Source organism: Aythya marila (assembly GCF_965140915.1).
Source record: "Aythya marila genome assembly, chromosome: 4".
Taxonomy (NCBI): Eukaryota; Metazoa; Chordata; class Aves; order Anseriformes; family Anatidae; genus Aythya; species Aythya marila.
In genome coordinates this window covers 5,075,510-5,101,817 of record NC_139045.1, presented here as the reverse complement: position 1 = coordinate 5,101,817, position 26,308 = coordinate 5,075,510, and the positions used below count along the sequence as shown (strand labels likewise).

The 26,308-nt window shown below is 49.6% G+C and overlaps 1 protein-coding gene across 4 annotated transcripts in view; it reads right to left on the bottom strand.

The window, feature by feature from the left end:
• Positions 1–26,308, bottom strand: part of LEF1 (lymphoid enhancer binding factor 1) — a 56,936-nt gene that overhangs the window by 14,656 nt on the left and 15,972 nt on the right. For 2 of the 4 annotated variants that reach the window (XM_082760221.1, XM_082760220.1), the window contains exons 4-8: positions 11,604–11,736; positions 7,905–7,995; positions 5,825–5,908; positions 3,850–3,972; positions 2,976–3,138 (exon numbers count right to left, since the gene is read on the bottom strand). In XM_082760221.1, coding sequence (XP_082616347.1) covers positions 2,976–3,138; positions 3,850–3,972; positions 5,825–5,908; positions 7,905–7,995; positions 11,604–11,736 — 594 coding nt within the window. The remainder of the gene's footprint in view (positions 1–2,975; positions 3,139–3,849; positions 3,973–5,824; positions 5,909–7,904; positions 7,996–11,603; positions 11,737–26,308) is intronic. The other 2 variants (XM_082760223.1, XM_082760222.1) reach the window with 1 other exon arrangement.

Below are 26,308 nucleotides of genomic sequence, written 5' to 3'. Positions count from 1 at the left end.
CACAGAAGGGATTGCTGTCTTGCTTTTGAGCAGCAGCTACACACGGGGTTGCAGTGCCAACACGGAGGGCTCTCAGGCTCCTGTTCCAAGATCAACCTCTACGTATCGAGCTCCAAGGCACCCGCCTTCTGAGTTCTTGTTGTAACAAAGGGAGAGAAAATGGCAACTGCAGAAAGTTTCTAAGGTACAAAACCCACAGCGCTGCAGTCTTCCAAATTACGGGAGCTGACCTGGGTGGCCAAGAAAGGATAAATTTCCTGCTTTCTTTATCTCTTTTAAACACCAAACGAAACCAAAGACGTGCAGAGATGAAAAGGCACCATCTACCTCGGTATCTAATAATTCTGTAGTTGGGGGAACAGCTACTAGACCTGAACCAGAAAGAGAAAAGGAGTTTTATTCAGAATTGGGTCCACTGCTGCGGCTTTAGATGTGCCTTCTTGTTTGACCACGTGCACTGGGGGAGAGAGGGATGACGGCGACAGGGGGGCCATGACAAAAGGAAGGAAGATGTTAGAAACACAAACATGAAATCAGTGAGAAACTCATGCACGAATAATTCACAGAACTAGGCTTTCGGGTCAAATCACATTTGATTTAATACGTTGTTTTGTTACATGGTGGAAGATGTGAACTTGTCTGCCTCGACAAGCTCGATGTGTTAGCGAGCGCACAGCGGCTCTCAGCCTGTTTGCAGCTCTCGGCTTCCACGCACGCGTTCCAGGACTGGAAGGTCCCGAGCATCCAAGGAACGAGCATTTTTCATTTGCAACAGCAAGTAAGCTGATAAAGGCAAAGTTACAACTGTGGAAAAAAAAAAAAATTCCACATGAGCAACTGAGGCAGCCAAATTTCAGTACAGCAAGAGGCAGGACGAGAAGGGTCAGGCCGCCTCAGTGACAGGTGGAACATTTCTGGTTCAGTGCAAATGGAGTGAGAAACCTTAAGAAAATACGATAAGGGGACGGCCCATTTCTCTGCAGACATTATTTGCTGCTAACAGGAGGACAGACGGAGAACAGCTGCCTCACCAGAAATATGAAGGTAAAAAATCTAAGAATCTAAAGTTATTTTTCCACTCAGAACATTATTAGATTTTTATTTTATTTTTTATTTTTTTACAAATTATATAGAGCTTTCCTGTAGCTGACACTTTCTGCCTCATTTTCTAGTGTCACCTGGACTCAGAGTTACAAAACTGGTCCTTGTGTGGCAGTGACACTGGACTTGCGTTTCTCACTGGCTTCAGTGCCCACATTTAAAACTCTCTGAGCTTAAAAAGAGCAAAACCGGGACTCCAAACCATGCAGAGAAAGCCCTGGATTAGAAGTTTTTTTTTCTTAGAAGTTAGCATCCTTCCCTGCTGCAGACCTGGAAGGTCCCTAAGGCTGCCTAAGGTTTCCCTGAGAGGTGTTTTTGTGCCTTGACCCTTGCTTGCTGGGTGTGAAGAAGCGATGATTTAAACCTAGAGCCCACGGAGGCACAAGGGTGGGTGGGAAGGAGAGGAAAAAGCTCTCCTTAGTTAAAGCAGAGGATTTCCAGCCTTGGGCTTCCGGATTAAGCGGCAGCATCAGAGAGCCCAGCAGCATGCAGAGCGTCAGCTCTCGGGAACAGAGGCTCCTGTTCCAAAGTGGCAGAGAGCATTGCAAATAGTGGCCAGGATGGCTGAACACAAAACGTTTGATAATAATTAATCTCCCTGCAATTATATGGGATAACTCATGCGTTGTTTGTACCACAGGAAAGAGGAACCTGAGGTACTTTTACTTGGAAATAGAAGTCAGAGCAGTGGAAAAAAGCATGGAGCAGAGCACTGATTCATTAGCAAAATGGAGTTAAACGAGCCACTGCCATCATTCAAGTCAAGAAAACAAGACTGATGTACTCAGCAACTAAGACGAATTACTGAGGGGGGTGAGAATGTAAAACATGATCACAGAGACCTGCATGCAAGGACAGAAAAGCTGCAAGGTGTCCTTTAAGAGCAAGCAGCAAGAACATCAGAGAGAAAGAAGAGGGCTAAAGGAACCGGGACAAGCAACAAGAGATTCCTGCACTGTTTGAGGGGGTAAAATAGGTCTTCAGACGAGAAGCAGCTAAAGTTGTGCACTGACTTCCCACTTAAAAGCACATTTTTTTCAGAGAGCTGTAGTGCCTCCTCATACTGACTTAGCCAGGAGTCAAAAATGGGGTTCACTGGGCAAGGGGATTGCAAGAATCCATACTCCACTTGCTACAAATGTCATCCCTTTTTTAATTTGTGGGGGAACCAAATTCAAAACGGGTACATCTCTCTGCTGCATTCCCTGGAAGAACAATGCTGACAGTGAGCACGAGGTTTGTAACTGTGGGTTCCTGCAATTTTTGAGAGCATGGAAAGCAAAGAACATGCCTGCGATGCCACAGAACCAAATGACTCTCAGCAAGGCCATTGAGAGGCTCTGGGATGTGTCTGGGATCACCAAATACTCAGCTGGTTCCTTGAGAGGTATTCAAAACTTGACAGGTCCCTGAGCAAGCTGAGGTCACTGGACCCGCTTTGAGCAGGTGTTGGGCTGAACCACCTCCACAGATCCCTGCCAGTCTACGTGATTTTACAATCAGACCCTGCTTGTATTCACTTCTCAGTTCCATCTCCGTTGACGTCCAGAGTTCATCTTTGACTGGATCCCAGCCTAAGGGAGGACAGCGAGGGCGATTCGAATGCTCCTTCCACGTGTGGATGAGAATATTCCCTGCCTGAGGCGCTGACGTGAACGGAACAGACGCCAGTTTGATGAGGAGGAAAAAAAAAAAATCAAGACCTTGCTTTTATTTTTAGTCGCATGTTTTATCTTCTATAGCTAATTTGATAGTTGCACATTAGTTAGCACCTCGAGCAGAAAGTGAGCCATCACACCCACTAAAGGGAAACACACAAATTAGCAGCACACGTGAGCACACACACACACACACACACACCCTTCTGTACATACCCTTCTGCCAAGAATCTGGTTGATAGCTGCGCTTTCTTTCAGAGTACACTCTGCTACAACGTTCGCTCTCATTTCTTTCATGTACAACATGAAAGCATTCAGAGGTTTCTTAATATGAGGTCTTTTTGGCTCTTGTTCTTTTCTCTGTTCGTGCTGAGGCTTCCTAAAACGTGGTGGGGGAAGGGGGAAGGAGGAAAGAAAAGCATCTATTTACCTTCAGCCTAAAAAAACCCCACCCAAATGAGAATTTCCAATCAGTGGTTACAGTGAAATAGCTCCCGAGGACGTGAATTTCAGTGGTTATGCCCCATCCTCTTTCACAGCTTTTCAGAGAACTGACTTAATGCAAGGTGTCCGGCTGATGAGCAAATAACATTTGATCTGTGGATCTGCTCCAGATTCATCCCTATCTCACCTATTCTCTTTCTGAATGGTTATCTGCAGTACCCTGCTACAGGCAGGAGGATAGCCCCTCATCTGCTTCTTTCTTGGGCCTCTTGCCTCCAAGCACTAAGCAGCAACGTTGCTTTCTACCGGTAGGTTTTGCAGCTAAGACTTTTTCCAGCAGAAGCTCATGAGTTCACCCTCAAGCAGCATCCTCGGGTAGACCGGTCCATGGTTATGTCGGAGTCGAGACGATTGCTGCTGATAGCTAAAAAGTGCTGGACTGGAATGAGCAAGGGCTTCACGTTTCATTACTCTTCTAAAAAGTCGCCCTTATCTCCTTTTTTTAGTTACATAAGGGGTCAAAATTCAGAGAGGTCACGAGAGGTATTTCTTTTTTTCATTCATTTTAGACCTTGACATGTCTTCAGACAGCATTAGATCTCAAACATCTATTGACAGGGGGCTCGGTGCGGGAAGGCAGACTCACACATGCATTAGCTCACTGTCGTTGTGCGGATGTTCTTGTTTTACTTGAGGTGTTACAATAGCTGGGTGAGGGATTCCAGTTGTGTGAGGGCCTGGAGGACCAGGAATCATGTGATGTGAAAACCTAAAAGAAAAAAAAACACAAAGGAAGGTCTATAACCCTACTGAAGGCAGGCATCAAGCAAATATGACAGCAGCAGGACGCCCCAAGAATGCAAATACCATGGAGCTTGCAAGGGAAAGGCGATTCTTTAAGAGTGCATGAAAAATATTTGGCTAAGATTCGTGCATTGTAGCCGGTTTTATTCAAGAAAAACAAAACTCGGTCAATGTTTTGGTTTTGAAGAAGTTATTTTATTACCTTTCGGGCAAATAGTTTTATCAATGCACAGGAGAAACATTTAGTGGTCGTACTGTTGCACTGACTAGCAATAGAAATACACATTTCTTAACCAAAAACTGTATTTCCACACCAAGATATAAACATTCTTAAATTATCCACCACCAGCCAATGCGAAGGAGGGAACTGCCATGCAGAAACAAATAAAATAAAAGAAGAAGTCTCTTCAAGAAGTCCCTGAGAGCTCTATATGGAGTCTCTTACTTTTCGAGGTACTTAAATGAAAAGATTTTAGCATCACCTAAGCTCACTATCCTCCCCTCAAATGCTTACACTAATTACGATGAAAAATTCCTGCGTCTTGGAAGAAGGAATTAAAAAAAAGAAAGACTTGCCCTAAGTAAAACTTCCTTCCATCTGTACGAGAAGGAAAATAGAAAACAAAACAGCACCACTAACACCACCATCCCACCCTGCTAACCCAGCTCATCCTCGAGGGTGAGGGGCCTTCGGGGTGCTGAGCCCCAGGTGCTCAGGAGAACCTGCACGCTTTGCTTGGAGCTGGTGGAATCCCCCAGCAACACCACCAGCAAGCTAAAGGTTTGCTGAATGAGCGCTGGTTAAGGAACTGCATTCAGCCTCTCCTTCTCCATTCCCTAGTCCCTTTGGCCTGATCCTCCACTCCATGAAAATAAAGCAAACACGAAGCCCTGTAACCAGCTGGGTGATTTTAATTGTACAGAAAGAACGGCTTCTCTCCCCAGTCACCCTGCCAGGCACATGCTTGTCATTCCCCTGCAAAGAAGCGAAGGGATAGCGATAACCCAAAGGCACCCACGCAAACAGAGGCAAGAGGACCTACCACTTAGCAAGTGGCCTGTCTTAATTCCCCGTGCAAGAGGATGTGTCTTCTACAGATCACACACACACACACACAAAAAAAAAAAAAAAAAAAAAACCAACAAGAACGGTACATTGCAACCTTGTGTACACCAAGCACAGGATGCAGAAGCTGTCTTTAGAGTGCAGAAGCAGAGGAGAGGAGTCTGGAGTGTGTCACGGCCAAGTCTCAGTTAGCATCGCTCGCTTGCACTTAGACATAAAGACAGTGCCTGAGTCACACACCAGTGCGAATACGCCGTGCTGGCATCCCTCGCCATTAGTGGCCTGGGGCTGTGAAATATCTACCTGCGAGCAAGTTTCTACACGGAGTGATACCTAAATGATTCGAGCCTCATTACCAGCAACTTGGAAATTAAAACTACGGAGCGCAGACGAGAGTGACAATCCACCTGGTTTCATACTCGTGTAAAGTAAAAACAAAGTATGCATGTGAGCCGTTGCACCGAGGAAGGAACTAGTGACTCATTTCAGATGAAACAGATCAATTAGCTGCTGACAATTTGCCGCTGCTCCTAATTGCGATGCTTCGGAGACTGCCAAGAAAATGCTGAGTGAAACCAGTGTGGGATCCAGGCAAACTGTGTATGCACATATACGTTAAATAAAAATGTACGCATAAAGTTTTAGCTGACTGAAAAGCAAGCAAAGGCAGACCAAGATGCAAGCAGAAGAGCAACTTGCCCTCTAGTGCCAGCAGTTACTCCCCAGTCAGTCATTCACCTCCTACACCTACCTGGACATGGAAGGGTCGACTGAGAGTGAGGATGGGTAGGGCTGCCTGAATCCACTCGAGATGGGATATACAGGCTGACCTTGCCTGAGGTCACAGAAGAAAGGAACCCATCAATCACATGATACGGTATTCAATAGTTACTCTAGAGCTGTAAGCACTTGATGGGAGCTCAGGGTGAGACAAAAATAGTAATAGGTAAAATTTTCGAGAGTTTGGCTGTATTCGAAGCTAACAAATGCTTGAGCACTTAGGAACTTCCTCCCTCGCTCTTGAGAGATTCCCAAATCTAGGTTTCCACTGGGGAGGAAAGAAAAACAACCAGCCTTCCTCCCGTACAGCACACGTGCGTGTACACACACTCCCTCACCTAGATATAAATGCACTGCAATCGGATTTGGTTAACCAGCTCTTACAAAAGAGGCATTTTATTCCGCTGTAGCTCAGTGCAAGAACACCACAGCGTGAATTACCAAGCTAGAAAACCTCTTGAACAGTTTTATTCAGTCTGTGAAGACTTAGGGCTCTCTTCATTTGTACCTTCTCCAGTGTGGAACGAGTGGCCAGCTTTTCTAAGAAACTCGAATTTTGTTTGATAAAAAAAAAAAAAACACAACCAAACAACAACCTAAAAGCCCACAACAACACAAGTACATCTTAGTGCATCTTTACTTAAAAGTTCAACCTTTGCAAATTCAGCCCAAATACCTGAACCAGTCCAGCAAGGCCACCACACACATCAATTTGGTTCCAAGAATTACTTATTGAAGGGCAGAGCAGCTTTTCAGAGCTGGGGGAAAAAGGGAGAGTGGCTTTTGTAGGGTTCAGGATACGGGTTTCACACTTGGGGTAAATGATTGGCAACGAGTAATGCTCAAAGGGAAGAGGAACAAAAAAAAAAAGGGGGAGGAGGAAGTCTCAGCAGCACTACCACACAGGAGGCTGGCTACATCCAGTTGTCAATGAGCAGCACCGAACACGCTCCCAAACCTTGTAAAATCTCAGCTCATCTCTCCTCTTTCTCATGCCGGTTAAGCCTCCTTCCCAGTCCCCTCCCCGCCAGCCTCTGCGTTGAGAAACCATTCAAAAGAAACGATTGACCACATCTGGAAAATGAATGCCAGGAACTGCCTGGTGGTGGTGGAGGTGGTGAGTCAGCCTAGCAGCAATGAGGGGGGATGGGGGGGAAGTCAGATGCTTCCATATTTTAGCTTTGTATCTGATAATAATTTGCTACAAAAAGGCATGTGGCCCTTCCTGAAAGATTTGCCAGCAGTGAAGCATTTCACCATCTTCTGGGCTCTACTTTCTCTGCCTGTTGTCATCTGGATTATGTTTTCCTCCCATACACAGATACATGAAAAAAATCTACATCTCTCATTGTGTGGGCACAGATTAGTCAAGACACAGCTTCTAAAGCACTGAAACTGTTGCTGAGTTTCCTTGCTCCCTGCTCTGGCAGAACTGGGGGCTAGCACCTATCCACCCCTAGCAGACGTGAGGCACCTTGTCACATTGATTGCGTTCTGAAAGTACCACGTTTCCTCCAAAAGGAAGACGACACCTTCAATGGCAGAGAAAGATCCTTCGAGTGCTAATGTTAGCAAGAAGAGCAAAATCTCCCAGTAACTGAGGCATCTCTCTGTACAGAAACTGTAAAAAGCTGCAAAAGTTTGTTCTCCATTCTGGTGCAGTTTCAAGCCTTCCCCCCCCCACACACACACTTCAAAGTTCTTTCTTACCTCCCCTCCCCTCAGTAATTGCAATTTTGTTTATTAAAAATTTACATTTAATTCCTTGAGAACTGTTTTGTGCTATCTTTCCAAATGCCAAGAGCCACAAATCTGAGCCATAAGAAATATAGAGACTTCAAAGTGAAATCTACACACTTCAATTTCTGTACGTGTTCAAAAACCAGATTCAATTCATTTCAAAGATCAACATTTTTTGATCTTTTAAACTTAAATAACATAGTCATTTCTTACTGCAGCGACATTCTTATTTTGTCAATGCTGCGACTGATTCAACAACAGCGGAGGGTACAAACATGCACCTTGTCTGAAAAGAAGCTAAAAGATCTTACCAGCCGAGAGGTGGTGTTATCTGTCCAACCCCCCCTGGAGACAAGGGATAGAAGGTAGGGATATCAGGAGCTGGAGGATGTCTGGACATGCCTGTTAAAGAGTACAGAAGAATGAATGACTTTCCCCTCAAAATATTGCAAATGCGAGCTACAGTTCAGAGCTAATGCAGCCAGCACTATGATGGATTTAGTGCCCTGGAATTAACCACCTTTATGGCCAGTACTGAAGCAAAAGGCCACCCATGCCCCTTTCCAAATAATAAATACCTTGCGTACGGTGTTGTGATTCAAATGGAAACACAGGGGGGGAAAGGTGCAATAAACATCTCAGGTAAGGACCTGCACAAGTTCAGATTTCCTGTCAGGTGCTTTAGGCAATACCATCCTCTAAGTGTTGTCACCAAACCCAGCCAAATCCCAAGGAACTGCTCTAAAACACAGCGCGAAGCAAGAGGAAAATAAAGCATTGCCAAAGAGGCAGCACAGCCGAGCTCTTAGATTAGGTAAATTGCTACTTGTATGTTCTCACTGGCTCCCTTATGGATTCACAGATTTTGGAAACTTGCTACCACAGAGGATCAGTGGTTAATTAAGAATCATTTTCAGGCCTGTAATGGTCACACTTGATATGATTCATTTGGCTTCCAATTGTCACTCCAGCTCCAACTAAGCTCTTCATCAAGTTGACTCCTGTGGGCTCCAAGGTCAATCTGTTTTGCATTGGTAGTGTTTCATGGAAAAATAAAGAGTCCCATCAGAAACGATCCATCAGCCCTCGTTCCCCAGAACACAGAGTCCTACAATTGTAAGAATCACCTCAAGATTAAAGCTAATCCCAGCCCCCAAAGGGCCCCTGGTCTCCATTCTTCACCTCAAACTCGCTCCCCCAAGGGACGTGGAATTACAGTTGCAGAGGCCACAAAGACATCGGTTTATTTAAATGTGTTTGGGGAAGAGGAGGCTGAAGCAGAAGGAATTGTTAAGTCTACTTCACATGTTAAATCAGCTGCTTTAAAAGGGTATTAAATATTTATGTGGTGACACTCCAAAGGTCCAAGACTGAGTGCGCTACCTTGAGACTTGGTTTTATAGATTGACGCTACTGATTCCTCCCCACCCCACCCCACAGTTTGCATTTAAATCTTCTGAATTTAATTATAAGATTTGAGGAATATCTTTCGGGATTGTGCGGAGGAAAGGATGGAAAACAACAGGGGTGGTGGTACTGCTAACTCTGTCTCTTTTGGTGCCTCAGAAAAGCTCAGTCCTCAGACCTCGCACCACAGCCCGAGGATCGGATCTCTGGCCAGTTGTCTCTTCAGAGGCGTAAAAACAGCTGGCGGCTGACAGGAGAGAGAACATTTTGTGTTTTTAACAGGGTTTTTAACAGTGAGGGAAGGCTCTTTCAGTGCGGTTATAAAAGGGTGAAAAACAAGCCCGGCCTCTCCTCTCTGGTGACAGCTGATCCTCCCGGGGAGCCATGACACCACCTCCCTCCTGCCAGGCCGAGCTGCGTGTGAGGAGCCGGCCTGTTCTGACCCACGGGGAGGCCAGCTTGTGCTCACAGGAGGGTTAAAAACAACACGAATTAAAGGGAAGGATGAGCTGACTGCCTGGAGGAAGGCGCTGGCCATGTGGCCATCCTGAGGTGCCCGGGGTGCGGGAGGGGATGCTGGGGGCAAGCCGCCCTGGGACCCCCCGGCGCCTTCCTGCTGAGGGGTTTCGGAGGAGGAGGGCACCCCGGCGCTCCAGCCCCACGCTGGGAGGCGAGGACAGAAACAATGGTCGGAGGCATTTGGCAGAGGACCTGAGGGAAAATTTTCCCTTAGCAGCAACAACTGCACGGGCCACTTCACTGGGGCTGCTCTGACACGCTCGCGGCGCTGGAATGGGGAGCATGGGAAGACCACACACATCAAGGAGACCGTCGCAGCAAAAAAAAAAGAAAAAAAAGAAAAAAAAGAAAAAAAAAGAAGCCTCCAGCCCACATTGTCCGTCGGCATCTTCTCCAGACGCTGAGCACAGGAGTCAGGAGCCCGCTCAGAAATATCAGAGCTCTGCGTGAGGGATGGGCTGCGCAGGGAAGAGACAGAAACGAGGCGGGGAGGGAGGACGGGCAGCAAACACAAACAAGGTGTCCAGGCTGGGTCTGCAGGAGATGAGGAGAAAAATAACTTGCCATCACAGAAAGCCAAAGCCTTCTGAGCTCAGGCCTGTGGCATTGGGATGTGCCCCACCAGCCGCAGCTGGCTTTGGCAAGGGGTGCAAATCCCCACTCCAACACGCACGGCACCCCTGGGGCTTCAAGGAATGAGCACAAATATCCTCCTCCTGGGCACTCGTGCAACGAAGGAAGACAAATGAGGACAAGGGGGCTGTGTTTGCTTCCGCTGCTCTGAAAAAAAATACATTCTACATGCACTTACAGGCCAGAGTAAATTAAAAAACAAGCAAACACCACATGGCCACAAGGCCATGGCATTCTCTGGATGTAGCCCATGTTATTATCGGCATAGCAAGGCCAATGTAAAAATAAAGCATTCAGGGAAAGTCAGGACTCAAAAAGTCTCTCTCCTTGGGTGATGGTGGCCAAACACTGCTCCAAATAAACAGGACAATTCTGTGTGAGGACGCGTGTCCAGGTAAGGCAGAGCTTCACCAACTTTTCAGCCAGCTGCTGTGGGACATGTGCATGCAGAATAAACCCCTCCAGGACCAGCCAAAACCCCTCATACCAGCAGCTACATCCTGACTACAGCAAACAGCTTCATCTGCCCTCCGTTCCCCTCCTTCCCTCCTCACCACCAGCTCTCCCACAGAGGCTTCTCCTTAGACTGCTCACCCAAACCCATGTTGGATGGGGTCAGTCCTCCCCCTGCAGCCCCCGAACCACCACATCTCCCCTCACCCCAGCCTTTCCAGCTCCTTTATCTCACCCCAGCACAAACAAAGGCCACACCAAACCCCTGGGATCACCCCACGTGTCCAGGGGGAGCGCTGGGTGCAAGTCCCAGGCTTGGTGCTTCCTCAGGAAGCCCAGCCTGCCCCCAGCAGCAGGGCAGCCCTAACGTCACCAGACGGGGATCTGGGCTTGTTTGTTTGTTTGTTGTTGGTTTTGAGAAGTCCCAGGGGCATCCAGAAAATGGACACCCGTGACTCGGACATGTAAAATGATGCTTTCTGCAGAAGGCAGCAGATGCAAGAAGGTTAAAAAAAAATAAGTCACGTTTGCAAAGCCTTAACTTGTGCAGGTGCTACACTGTCCCCCTGTATTTTAGGGACTACGCTCCAGTTATGCTAGCTACTGTGTGGAGGAATTCAGACAGAATTCAGAATTTGAGAATTCAGCTTTGATTAAAAGGGAAACACAGCAGTACTTTGATAACCGCAGCTCTTCCCTGGTTTTGGGGAAAGTGAGGGATGATTGCTGTTTCTGTGTCTGTGCGTTGCAAGCCTCAGGCACAACAGGGGGCGGTGAGGGCTGGCTGCTGCTTACTGAGATTTTAAAAGGCTCTGATGAGTAAAACAAGCCAGAATTATCACATTAGGAAGAGCACGAAGATTTAAAAAGCCAAGTTAAATACCAGCATCACGGCAGAACAGCTGTCTCTGGAAGTAGGCATGCACGGCCAGAGCTCTCCCCCCAAAATATGACAAGCAAAGCCATCAGCAGCATGGGGGGCACTGGGACGGGCTCACCTTGCTTGGAGCTGACGTCGGAGGGGATGTGAGACGGGTGTGACCCCGGGGAAAAGTGCTCATCGCTGTAGGTGATAAGAGGGGTGAGGGGGTGAACCGCATGAGAAGGCTGTACCACTGGCACCTTGTTGGACTGCAAGAGATGGGAAAAAAAAATAGCATTAGTGAAATGTAGCTGCTGCATTTAAAAATTTAATAATAATAAAAACGCAATAACAAAATATGGTTTTAATATATTCATGTTACTGAAGGCAAAAGGTTTAAAGCGAAGATTTGCCACATCTCCAGCTCACACAGCAACATCAGCTTTATCAACTTCGCTCCTCCTCTCCATCACGTTCCTGCTTTTCTGCAGGACCACAGCGCAGCAAAGACGAGTGCCCGACAAAGCTGGCTTGCACATCGGGCTTTTCCCCTTGCAATTTCATAAACTCAGGTTGAAATCTCTCAGTCTGTGCAGCAGCTATCTACAAAGTCACCCTTAAGAGCCTGATTTCACATGTTGGCAGTGGCATTTTTGGAGGGGCCAGCTGGGAAGGAGACGCGGAGATGGCTGGGAGCTTTGCCATGTCACCCCAGGGAGGAATCAAAGTGCTGAAAACACCCAACAGGGTCCCGAAAGGGGTGCTGTCAAGCGATGTTCCCACAAACCACGCTCTTGAATGAAGGCTGCAAGGCAATGGGACTCGTCCATGCCAATGCAACACTTCCATGCTCACACTGCTTGAAACAAATGTCACTTTTCCCATGGTGGGAAGAACCGCAGCGACCATCCCAGCATGTAAGAGGCGCTCCGAGCTTCTACCCCACCACCCTGCACCCTGCCCTGAGGCAAAAATAATTATGCAACTAGCAGATTTTTAATAAAATAAAAAAGAAAAGGAGAAAAAAAAAAAAAGCAATAGGCCTTCAGACAAAAATGCTGATAAATCGCAGCAAGAACAGCCTGTCAAATGCCAGGAATTAAGAGAAGTAAAAAATCATTTAGGAACCCAATGAAATTAATTTTGAGTCTCACTATTCAAGCCTTGGCACAAATAGACATTACGACAATACTCCAAGTACAAATCAAGGATTTCTCTGGACTTCTAGAACCAGGAGGGCTATTAAATGGACAACTCAATTTATTGTTAAGGCTGGTGGGAGCAAAGGAAAAAGGAGCAAATGGGAACCAGTGCAGCGTTTTCTGCTTTCCTTGTTTTCAGAGCACCACCTTAAGGAACTTGCATTAGCAGGCAGTATCTTCTTAATGTCTGACCTATCCCTCCAGTCATATAGCTCAGAATCTGGTGCCATGAATTTTTGCTAAATTATGCTATCCTTGCTCTCCTCTTAATTTTACGGTTTTCAACACAGATTTGCTTTCCTGTGGGAAAGAGATAAGAACCTGAGGATTTTAATTTAAGCTTTGGCCTTGTCTTATATTTTGCAAGATGGAGAGAGAAAGCAGCACTAGTAGGTGTTTTAAAGCCAACAAGCATTAGGTCCATTTTTGTGACCAAATAATAAAAGCAATATGAATTCTCAAGAATATGTATGAGTTGAGTTGTAAAGGCGATACCACAGGCTGCTATTCATCTTCCCAATCTGTATATATTCAACAAAAACAGATGCCAACAAATTTCAGATGATTTACAAATCAGGCCTCAGTCTTTAGCTACAAGACGCACGGGCCAGCCCACCATTCAGCAATTACTTTATCAACAATAAACTGTACATTATGAATAAAGATCAAGGAATAGATGTATTTAGGTCACACACGCAGCTGCTAATCAGCATTAATTTCTCAAAATTTAGTAATTAACATTTTGTATTATACTGGATGTAATTGTCATGCACGCCCGTGGTATCAGGGCTGCTTGCTTTCAGAAAAATGCATCCATTCCTACTTTCAGTCAGCCAATCCATGTACCCCCTCGCTCCTCAGCATTCTGCAGATTCGATTTTATTTTCTAATTCTCAGCACCTTATCCCCTAAGCCCATGGCAGTGGTTTTCAACGGGTGAAGGAACTGTGAGAAGTGAGGAGAAAAGCAAACCGCTTGTCAGCGGGCTTAAAATTAACATATAAACAGGGTGGATCTCCATTAACAGCATTTGGAGGTCCTTCTGCAGAGCCTGAACTGGCAAAATAAATTAATAACTACAATAATAATAATGAAAATAATGATGATGATGATGATGATGATAGAGGTGCTCTGGCCTGTCTCACAGTGCTTTGGGCACCCACATCCACCACCAGACGGGCTTGGTGGTCAGGCTGAGCACCGTGTTCCCTGCTGTTCCCACCATGACAGTCACCGTGTGTGATGGGCAGAAAACACATGATTTCTCTTTCTGCAGTAAGATTTCTCTTACTGCAGGCCATTAAGTCATATTTTCTTTATCAGTGGGCCTCCTCCTCCTCCCACAAGCATGCTGCCCATGCAACATGGGCTGTGTGCATTTGTTTCCCCAGATTCTCCCCAAATTTGTCTCTGAACACGGTACTTTAGGAAAGCTCAGGCTGTTTGTCAGGCCCAAAGCAGGGGCTGCTGACCTTGACCACACTGAGCTCCACACAAGGGGAACGTGGTCCCTCAGTCCCTGTCACATTGACAAGATATACATCTTATATAGGCGTGATGCACTGAGCACCTTTTTCCCTTAATACAATGTTAAAATCTCCTGCAAATCCCTATCAGACCCTGCGCCTTCAATGAGAAAGGCGTATTACAGGATTACTTGTTGTCCTACGTGAGGATCTTTAACAGCTAGCGAAAAGCTTCGGCCTGCACCTATATGGTGTCCTATATGCGACAAGTGTTCAAAAACTATAAAAATCCCAAGCCAGACACAGCAAAAATGCCTGTGGGTCAGCACTGGGCAGGCAGGCTGGAGCTGGAGGGGGGCATTTGTCCCAGAGAAAGACATTAAAGGGGCACGGAGCAGGGAGGTGGCCTTGTGAGCAGCAGGCTGCAGGGCCTGGCCTGAGGCCTGCCATGGCTCCCCACCACCAGGTCACACAAATGAAGAAATATTTAGTCCTCCAGCCAGATCCTGGAGCCAAAACCAACACCCAAAACAGTGCTCTGATTTTTTCCCCCCTCCTTTAAACATTTGTCTGCTTCTAGAAGAAAAGCTGCAGCCTCCTTACTTGTCTCCTGTGAACTTCTCTCCTGTCAATAAGTGGTACCTTGGGTACAAGCACTAGCGGACAGTCTTCTCAATCAAAACGAAAATAAACAGATTTACAAAACAAACCAGCAAACACCTTAAGGAAAGAGAAAACCAGACCTGTGTGGCCAAATGCAAGCGTTCCCTCTGTTCCCGAGGGGAAGGGTCGTTTTGAGAAGCATGGCTGCAAGTTTTTGACAGCAAATGTTGAATTGAGAGGGGAAAACACAACAGCAGACAGCTCCTCCAAACGTACACCACCAAAAAAAACCAACCCCGTCCACTACTGCTGTGGGTCTACCTCAAAATAAATAAATAAATAAAAGGACAAAGACCAATGACTTGTTGAAGGACTTCAGGATACCTTGGCCTGCAAAGACAAAGGAAATCTGTCCCTTTTTTAGCCTGTTTAAATCCTAGTTTCGAGGGCCCTGAAATCGTTCTTAGGCAGAAGGACTTGGCAAACGGAGGAGACCGACATTTCAGTTGCCATCTCAAAATAGCGACAGCATTTTAATGGCTAACCCAACTCTGGATTTATGCCTTTGATGACCAGCTGTTGCAATAGGAATGCAAGGGCCAGGAGAGCATAGTTCTGGAGCAATGTGAAAGCCAGGCCTGTGTATGAAGGCCCGCTGTCATGGGCAAGCTTTAGCACAGGGGGCTGGAGGTGGAAGGAGCAGTAAGTGAAGTAAGGTGTCTCGTTACTAGTAGATGAAACAGGTAATCGACTCAAACAATAATTGCAATTACAATTTTCTATCTTCCAGGGAGCTGTCATACCATCCCTTTCCATAGGCAGATCTGCAGAGGTGCAAATTATAGCAAATGGTTTTTATGTATAAAGCCAATCTCCTTACAAGCTCTTGACGGCAGAGATCACTTTATGTTTAACTTTCAAAACCTTCTCCAATTGCTAGGCAGTGCAGTTGACATAGCTGCACTGACATAGCAGGTACAGAGGTGGTGGGTTTGAAGCCTTACTTTTGACCTCACCTTGATAGGATGCCCACAGGGACCACCCCACTCACCCCCTCAGAAACAGGGGTGCAGCAATATTTTGAATTATAAAAGACAAAAAGAATCACGTTCTTTATATGCTGCTTCCCAGTATGGCAGCACAGTGCCGTTTATGTTGCTGACCCTTCCTGTTTGGAAACACCAGGGCTGACACCCATGGGACTTGCCACAGTAAGATGGCAAAGCCAAGCCCTGCGTCCCTTCTGACATCACATTTTGCAGCTTTGCAACTGGTAACACTTATTCAGAACAAAACTATCCTCAAAACTGCATGCTTCAGGGAGTAAACCGGTCGCTAGCAAAGGTCGGAAGAAAACTGCACCCAGTCCCCCTTTCCCTCAAGCCCTTTGTTTCAGTGCATGGCCAGATAATTAAGTTGGATTCAGTGCTGGGAGCCAGGGAAGGGGAGAACAAGAAAATTACTGTAAGTCATTGTACGCTTCCCCCTTCCCTGGGACACCTCGTGCCAGTGGATGTGGAGATGCAGCAGCCCAGGAGACCCCCAGGAGTTGTGGAGAAGCCACCGGAGTGCAAAGGATGCACCCTTGAGATCCTTGCCAGAGCCTCATGTGGTTATTTGGGAGCAGCGGAAGTTTGTGCCCATTTCTGAGCCACCAAGACCCCCTTCCTTTTCAGACAGCCTGGCAGCAGTGCTGCAATGCATGAGAGAGATGGGAGAGGCAGTTTCTCAGGTGCTCAGCCTCCTCTCCGAGAGCACAAGCCATGCAACAACAATGCTGGGCTCTTTTTTGGACCAGATCTTGCACCACTTATTCCACAGGGTGTCAAGCCTGGCAACACAGACAGCGTACAGGGATGCCAGCAGAGGAAGGGCAAACTGCTCTGCTTGAAGCCTGAAGCGTCGGTGCACAATAAAAACCCGAGTGCAGCAGCCAGGGGAGCACTGCAAAGAAAAGAGTGAATGGGATTTGATAAAGCCCGGGATAAGCATCTATCTAGATGGATTACAAGAAGTAACTGGATTCAGGTTAATTGCGATGTTAGTGAGAAAACACTGTCCTAATGGCGGGTCTCCCTTGTTCTTTTTGCAACTTTTTTTTTTTTCTTTCCTTCCTTCAATCTTGGAAATTAATATAGCACAACTGTGACTGCTTTTTTTTTGCTGAAAAGTTGTAATAAACATTTGAGTTCCCTCAAGACAGCTTTAAAAACATGGCTGTTGAATCTCCGACAGAAACAGGCTTTATTTCAAGTGTTCATTAAGCACCGCCATTAAGCGAGTGATTAAAGCACACCCCGTATTAAAATAGCTTGATTAGAAATCCCCTGCTATCTGAGTTTTCTACTCTCTCGTGACTCCTTAATTTGTTTGTTCTCGCCTTCTCGGGAAGGCTGTCGGGAGACCCAAGATGCTGCGGCACCGCGCGGGGAGCCGGGCAGCTCTTTCAAGGCTGCTATCGGGGAGAGGACAAGCCCGCTGCTATTTACGTGCTGCCAGAGCACGTGTGTGCAGATTACGTTTAATGTCGCACAGCCCATTAGTTTTAGAAATACGCACTGACGACTGATAGGGCATGAAATCACCAGCAAAGCCGCACACTCGCACGGAAAGCCTTTTCTCTTCAAGTATTTTGCAATGTTTTATGTTGCTCTCCCAAGACAGCACCGGGTCCTCCTGACGGCCATCAGTTCCTAGGAAATGCTCCACATTTTAACAGCTGGCGCTCATTCGAAGCTCCGTTTAAGTTGAAGGTCCTTTAACTTTGTCCATCCTGAACAGTTCATCCGGCACTGGGAATACGCAGCTCTGTGGGGTTAAGCAAAGGCCCTTCTGCCCACGCAGCCTGCCGTTCCCTCACCATACACCAGCCACAAAGGTGTTTTCCCCCTGTTTTTTTCCCACCTGCCCGCAGCCCTTCCTGTTCCTGGGGGAACACAAGAGCCACGGTTTTCACAAGCCCGAGCTGGTGCCACACTCCTGCAGAAGGGGATGCGCTTTGGTCCAACACTCAGCCCGGGGAGTTTCCAAACCAAGCCTGGAAACTGTTCGGGCAAACAAGAGGCCGTCGGGTGGATAAATACCAAAATGTGGTAGAGGAGCGAGCGGCCTGAGGGCACCCCCTGAATGTCGGTGCTCCGGCGTGTTCCTGTTTGGGCTGCCGCCGTGCGTCACAGGATGAGGCGACTCTTCCTCGTCGGCCTCCTCGCGTCCCACAGGATGCAGGCCGAGGATCCTGGGGCGAACCCAGCAAGCCCCATCCCGTGCAGCGGCGGTCCCTGGCAGCATGATGAAAGCGCTTAAAATAGGGCCGCTCCCAAGTATCTATCTACGTGGTGTCCGTGCCACACGGCCTGCTCGCTGTCACGTGCCATGACAGAGGCCAGCTGAGAGCAAGAAGGCCGAAAACTGTCAGCTTCTCGCTGAGCAGGGATTTTTTGAGGAGATGTTCTTGGTGCAGGGAACGCACACGGTTTTGGTTCAGATGTTCAAGTTCAGCACACATGCACGGGGAGCACACCTTAGCTCTGTCCCATCAAGGCAAGGACTCCAGCCCCAAATGCTGCCACGGGGAAAGCTTTGCTTGGCACCAAAGTCATGGGAAGGGCCATCCGTGCACTGTCCAGGAGTTTTGAGCCATGGAGTTAAGAGCCTGAGGGCTGGCAGCACACGGTGGGATTAACACAGAGGTCACCCAGCACACGTAGGGCACCCAGCAGGGCGTAGAGCAAGCACTTGAGGGGTCGCTTCCTCGAAATCCAAGGCTCCCAGGCACTGCTGACCCCGCATACCCACTGGAAAAAGTTTTCGAGTAACTTCTCTGAGTCCAGCTAAACCGTATTAGCAGATTTATCCAATAACATGCAAATTCAGGTTTTAATGAAAAGTCTTAAGTCACAGCTCTAAGTGATTTGGACTTTTCTGCTAATGGCATCTGCTAATGACCAAAGATTTAATGCACCAAGTCTTAGCATACATCAGTGCAAACAATATAACCATTTAGCGGAGGTAAAAAGTCATCTCATTAGACATCCATCACTGGATGTGGGCAAGATGGTCCGAAGGCTTAAAATAAAATATTCATTTTTAAACTCAGAAAAAAAAAATCCCTAAAAACGTACAAATGATTAGGCCAAAAGCAGCAGTCTGCTAAAGCTTTGCCGGGATTGAAAATGCAAACTGCAACATATATCTGGAGGTAAAACGCATTTGCAAGTACTTAATTTCTGCAGCACTGTTCCACAGAAGGCAAAACCAATTTTAATAGGAATTAAAGCAATAGGGCCCTCCAGAAACAGGATGTCTCTTAGACAGGTTATTTGAACCATCCGTAGAAGGTCATAACAGGAATTATTTCTCCGCCACATTGTGCAAGATGACTTCAGTACAAACAAAAGTGATGAAAAGCTGCTAGCTTAATGTCACGGATCAGCCCCACGAGGGGTTGTAACAGTCGTGAGACACAAAATCACGCCCCGAAATGACACTTACATGTAGCTAAAGGTACAGCTATCACAGCACACAGCTCAGCACGAGCAGAGAGTGAATTGGGCTCAAAGAAGCAGGGCTTCAAACGCTTTTTCTGACCCACACCGCGGATGCCAGCATCCCCAGCTGCCCAATCTCACTGTCTCAGAAGATGTAAAAAAGGAGGTGGCTCAGGTCAGGGAGCTGTCAAAATTAAACCTCACATTCGTGCACCTCCTATGGACCAGGCACGGATGCTCAGCACCAGGTACCAGACCCAGAGCATCACGAGGAGCCAACAAGGGAGTCTTTTGGGGATGCTCCTGCATCGGCTTTGGTGCTAGGTCAGTCTCTGAGAGCTGCCCTGCGCCTGCCAAAACGCAGCCTCATCATGCAGGGGGTACCCAAAATGTGACTTTCCCACCAGTGGTGGCACCAGATCTGCTCTGGCTTTGTTCCAGCCTCTGTGCTCGCCCCAGGAAGGTGCCAGAGGGCTTAAATAAAACGCTGTCGGTATGCACGGCGCACGTGATGCCCTTTAAATCCTGCGTGGGATATTCCTGCCTGCTGCTAGACTTGATTTTTTTTTTTTTTTTTTAATTCAAGAGCTGCCCTTTAAAATCACTCTTAAAAGAAAAAACAACACCCAGCCCACAGCCTGAGTTTTGTGCAGCAGGCACCTCCGTCCTCGTAAAAAGCCTGGACTGCGCTTTATAACGTGGGTAAAAGCTTAAACATCATAAAAAGAGAGCCTGAAGTGCCGGAGCCCCTGGTAAATCACCCCTCCAGATGGCCCTGGGGCTGCACGCAGCGCCCTGCCCATGGCATGGGGTCGCCCTGCAGTCACACCTCAACCCGACCAAACCCCAAGCCAGCTACGCCTTCCTTGGGTCAAGAGGCACTTCCGAACTTCTCCAGCGCCCCGTCATTAGGGCCGGCTTGATTTTCCAGGCAATTAAGGCTCCCCTGCACAATTACCTCCTCCCACAGCACGGCAGAGGTGTGGGCAATTTCTGACCACAGCCACGCTCCTCCTCGGCGCTTCTCAGCGCAGAAACAGGCCCCAGAAGAGCAACTCATTGCCAGCCTAGCAAAGCAACGAGACAACAGCGCTGGAAGGCACTGCGGATGGCTTCTCGGGTGCGGGAAATTTGGCAACTCACCGTGTGCATCACTTGGCCTCGAGCTGGGAGCCGCCGCTGCGAGAGGGACAGCTCCTTCAGAGGTGCGCCCTGCTCTCAGCATCGAGCTGCCTGGCGCTCGGCGAGAGGAAGGAAACGCTGCCTCCCCCACGAGACAAGAACAAAACAGAACGTAAAGACAAAAAAAAAAAAAAAAAAAAAAAAAAAAAAGCACCCTCTCCTCTTCAGAAAACCAAGGCCAGGTGTTGGGTGCTCTCGACATCAAGCTGGCTAATCTGGAGGCCGGCTCGTTTAGGGAGATAAAGGATTTGGGGAGGTGCCGTGGGCTGGGGGAGTGCTGGCTGAGCGTGGCTCCTGCAGGAATGCCTGACCTTTCCCGGGGCTTTGATCATGCTGGCTCGCGGCGTGAGATAACGAGCCCTCTGCAGAATCCGGAGGTAATAAAAAAAAAAAAAAAAAAAAAAAGCAGCTTTGAGGCCTCGTGTTTTGGCAGTGAAACGCTTACCTGTGCTGCAAGCTCCCCCCTGCCCTGCCGGGGAACCGCTGGGGGAATTTGGGCCAGAGGCTTGGGCTCCGTGTCCCCTCCTTGTGCATGGCTCGGAGGGGAGGCACGCATGGAGAGGCTCCGAAATACGCAGAGCCGCAGAGGCACGGCCTCCAATTAATCCACAATTAAGCTGCAGGTAGGATAATGGGAGGAGAAAGCGCGTACCTGACACAAACCAAACCGTAAAACCAAGAGCAGAAGGGGATGAAGCTTTTTTTTCCCCCTCCAGTTCCCCCCAGGTGCCTAACCTGTACCTAAAGGACTGTTTTTGCTGATTTTTTTTTGGTTTTAATAATTTTGAAGGAGGGGGGGGGGGGTCTTTCTCCGAGCAGCCCAGGACAGGCGACTGGAACGAGGCAGCGAGGTGCAGGGGCAGTAAAGCATGAAACACCTGGGCTGAGTCGGCGGGCGCTAATTAGCCGAGTCTCCAGCACTTCCCCTAATGAACCGCATCCACCCGGCTGCTTTGGGCCCGGGGAGGTTCCCCTGGCCCTCGGGGTGGCCGTGGCAGGGTCCCTGCAGCCACCCCACGCAGGTTCCCCCAGCTGCAGCCAAACCCAGCCCCAGCTGGCCACGTTTCTCCCCGCTGGGGGGGGAAAAGGCGGCGTGCTCGGCGGTGCCGCCTTCCTCGCGGGGCTTGGCTATGTAGATTTCAGATGCAAATTTGACTTTAGGGCAGGCTTTATGGTATTAGGAGTCTCTTTTTTAGCCTCCTGAAATTTCAGATGTATACACGCTGGAGCTCTCTCATCTCTCTTAATTGGGTTTTGTGGAATTTCGAGGCCCGGGGGCCAAGGGGAGGGGGGGGGGAGGGCTGCTGATTAAAGCAGCCGTGGATGCAGCGGCGTGGCACGATGGCAGGAGCCAGGCTCCGTTCCCCCGAGCTGCCTTCCCGCAGCCACCCGGCAATTTGGAGGAGCCCCTTCTTCTGCCCTGGCACCCCACGACGAGGGGCAGGGTGCCCCAAAAAGCAGGGCGCAGCGAGCTCCCCTCCCTCCCCGCGTTTGGCCCAGCTGCACACGCGAGGATCCAGCCCAGGAGCTGGCTGGCTGGAGCTAAATCCAGAGCTCCACACACCCATGATAAATGCAGTCTAGTTGCATTTTTAACCCACAGGAGGGTGTGGAGGGAGAAGACATCAAAGCATGGACACAGGCTACCCTGGCATTCGGGGCGTGCAATTTTATCTTCCCCTCATTTCCCTCCTCTCCGAGCCAGCTGCTGCAACTATCACGATGCTTGCCCTCCGGCCGGCACGCTGGAAAACTGGCTTCCAAGGCAGTCATTAATCTCTCCCCGTTTACCCAGCTGGCACGGGAGAGCCGGCTCCGTGCCCTCCCCACCAGCAGCTCCCGTTTTGCAAGCTAGCTGAGGAGACAAGGTACCGAGAGAGAGGCTGTTTCGTGCCACTTCCACCCAAAACGCAGCCGCCTCCCTGCCTCCCACCCCGCACGGCGCAGGGATGGCTCAGCACCTCCGCTGGAACGAAAATAACTTCTTCAGAGAATGCTTTTTTGGTGCCCGTGTGGTGATTCACGCCGAAGCTGTCACATCCTCCTGGCAGCCGTGCTCAGCTGCTACCTCGCTTCAGCGGCGCCCCGAAGGTGCCCACCTTGCCCCGCGTTTGATCTGGCGGTCGGGCCACCGGTTTCTCCCGGGGAGAAGAACCACGCAGGCGAGTTTTTGATCTCCCTTAAAAGCAGGGCTTATCTCCCTTTCTGTTTGTTTTCTGTTCGGCGGGAGGGGGGGCAGCTGTCTGATGTGAGTGCCACCCACCGCATCTTATCTCGGCACCCACTGCAAGCCACCGGGGGAACCGAAATAGCAGCACCTTCCTCTCGAGCAGCCGCGGGGGTGTTCGGCTCTCGCAGCCCCCGCTGGGAAACGAGGGGTCCTTCGTTAGGGCCGTGGAGATGACAAGCAGGATGGCCCAGGAAGCCTCCACGGTACAACCAGGTTGAGCATCCACGTGAAATACGGGGCACAGCACGGACCACGGGCTGCCCGCGTGGAGATCCCAGACGTGGACAGGCAGCCCGTGCCCCACCCAGCTCCCTGTCGACCCAAACTGACCCAAATCGCTCCCCTTGAGCCTCCGTCCCCTGCTGTGGGTGAGACGTGCGCAGGGAAGGGCCAGACCCCAGCGGGGTCGTGAGAAAGCGCGACTTCCACCGCCTCCGAGTGCCGCCAGTGCCTCCAGCTGCTCGCCCCCTTCCTGGCTCTCTGCAGCCGCTTTCCGGCCCACGGCACAAGGCGCCGGGTCGCCAGAACAGCCCTACCAAATCCTAAAGCCCTTGGGGGGGACGTGGCTTGAACGGGATCAGCACCGAGGCAGCCTTCGCCCACATGGACGACCCCGTCCCCCCGGCCACCCTCAGCCCCACCTTGCCGGGGGCAGAGGCCTCCGAGGGCCGCGTTCCCACGAGCTTTCAGAAAAAATATAATAAAAAAAAAATTAAAAAGCTACGAGCGGGCAGAGGAAGGAGCTCTTAGCGAGCCAGGGAGGAGGCAGCAGTCAGCTGTCGCACCGCCTGTTTCGCGGCAGCCCCACGCGAGCTTTCCGTCCCCGGCACATCCTTCCTGGCCAGGGAAGGGCACGAGCCCTCAGGAAGCCGAGCGGCGGCTGCAGCTCCTCTCCTCTCTTCTCCTTCTGGCTCCTTCTGGCTCCTTCTGGCTTCTCCTGCAGGGTTTTGCCCCCGGAGTCCTGCAGGGCTCCCAGCGAGGCGCCTGCTTTAAATGGGGTGCCCGAAATAGAGCCCGGGTGGGCGCTATATTTAGCGGGAGGCAGCGCGCTGTGGGAAGGGCCTCGGGATGTCCCGCCTGCAGGGGTGAAGGTGGTTTTGTTGGGAGCAGGGGAAGGCAGGCAGGCTGCAGGGGGTGGCATCCAGCAGGAGCCCCCCCCCGGGGGTGGCCAGGCAGGGCCGGGGTGTCCCACCTCCGGGAGGAGCCGAGCTTCTAATTAAGAGCAACCGGCTCCGCTTAATTGAGCCCAATTCACCTGTGACATGAAGAGCCACAATCCCATCAACAATAATGGGACTGCATCGGCTTACACCAGTAATGACTTCGGCTCAGCGGCATAATAAAGCTAATTCGAGACTTCTCCAGGTCCAGCTGCTTGGGCTGCCGGGAGGAGAGCAGAAGACACCCAAAAAGCATTGCCACGTGGTTGGGGGGGGACAGCAGGGTGCCACCAGAGCTGCTCCGGGCTGGCAGACATGCAAATCAGCAGCTGCACAACCCCATCCTTGCTGCTCCGTCCCCTGGGGCCGGGGACAGCGGGGCCTTTGGGGTGGCACGTCTACAGAGGGCTGGGCCCTCCCGGCTCATCCTGCTTCAAACCGAAGTATTTTGGAGCTTGTGCCTGGCACCCTTCAGGAAGGAAGCAGCGGAGATCAGAAGGCACCACGTGCCCTCTTACAGAAGTTATTTTACAGTGACCTCCTGCTGGCTGCCTTGGCAGCCCCAAACAGGACCATCCTCCTCCCCTTGGTGAGGGATGCATGTCCCACACCCCAGCTCTCCATCACCTAGCTCCAGACCTGTCTGCGCCTCTGCAAAACCCAAAATATTTCTTCAGAGAGGCCGGGGGCTGCTGCTGAGGAGATGTCACCTCCAGGTGGGACGAGAGGAACCCAGCGCCTTGCTGCATGCAGCAGGGCAGCTCCAGCCCCAGCTCGACCCCGTGGCCAGCAGCCCTGGGGAGAGCAATCAAAAACTGCCCCTTTAAGGTGCCGTCCGCCCAGGGATGAATGGCAATAGTTATCAGGCTGCAGTTTTTTTGTTTTGTGGTGGCGGTTTTTCTTTTTCCTTTGAAGGCTGAGCGTTTCTCCTGAGCAGGGTTACCTGCGGTGACTTCCAGCTCCCCGAAACGCGAGACCGAAGGTGCCGTTTTGTTCGCACCGTGGGGCACGTCCCCCACGCCCTATCTGGTAGTCACATCTCCGCTCATTAACCCTTTTCCTGTTCAGCTTGCAATCCCATAAACATCTTTGTAGCGGCTGATGTCTTTGTTGACAAGAGAAAAGGGTGATTTATGTTTTTCTCAGCGCAGGGAAGGCAGCGGTTAGGCAGCCCGAAGTGAGAAGAACCAGCACCAGCCTGCCTGAAATCCCCTCCTCAGACCTCAGCGACGAGCAACACCCAGCGCCGGCACCCTCACCCTGCTTCATGTTCACCTGCACATCCCCAACCTTTTGCTTAGGGCCACCACACGTCCCTTTCTGCTCTGTAGGCCCAGCCATGGAGGTGGTGGGCACCAGCTAAACTTCTCCACCTCCTCTCCGAACCAGGAGGAGTTCAGGGGCGCACCGTGGCCGCGGGGCGCAGTGCTCGCTTCCTTGCAGGCTATGGCTTAAGAGAAGTGCTTGATTGAGTCAAGACAGCTAGCCGGCATCAAAAATGTCACGAATCGGCTGCCAAAAAGCATAAATCACATTGTTCCCATATATTTTTTTTTTCTACATTAAAAACATTCCTTTGCCATCTACATTTATAGGGAGGCAGAGGAAGGGGAGGGGGACACATCACCAGAGGGAAATGGCTTTGCTGTGTTTCTTTCTTTTTTTTTTTTTTTTTTTTTTGAGATTGTGCATCTTCCACCAAACATTTGAAGAGAAGTCTTCTCAGTTTGCATTTGTAATGACAAGGGATTACCCGAGCCATTAATTCCCTGCTGCCGTCTCACACGTGTGCGAGACGCTGCCTAGCCCCGGTGCCATCGAACTGAAGGGCACCAAGGAGGGTGGGGAGAGCAGCCCTTACAGCAGGCAAGGCTCCAGGCGGTCCTGGAGCACAGTGGATCCAGTCTGAAAAGAATTGGCACCCCTAAAAGTTTTTGATGAGACAAAAATTCATTGATGTTGGCTCGCGCCGGGCCCGCTTCAGCTCTGCACTTGTCCTCTGTGTTTCCTTGGCGTATCCGTTCCTTTCCTCTACCTGCTTTCGCATAACTTTATTTTTCTCTTTTATCTTGAGCTAACTGCACCCAGGGACTGGAGGGATTGATTTTTTGTTTTGACTTATTGTTTGAAGATCTGTAACTCAAAGCAGCTTCTTGCGCCTCTGATGTCTAAGCCTGAGCTGTATAAAAGGTGAAGCTCGTCCTGTGTACCACACCGAGCAGGGATCCCATTTTATAATCAGTCATCTGTGTTTTATTTTGCCTTTTTGGGAGGAAAACTATTTTAAGACTTTATAGGCAATAACACTTTAAATAAATATCCTCGTGGCTGACACTACGCACGCAGGTTTCTCCTTCTCTTTTTCAAGCCCGCGCGCTCTCGCTCCCTGCTCGGGGCGGGGAGGCGGGGGGTTGGGGGGGGGGGAAGAAAGCAAGTTCCTAATTAAAGGAGGACATTATACATCAGAAGATGTTTTGAGCATCACGTCACACCCCCGGCAGCCTACTACAG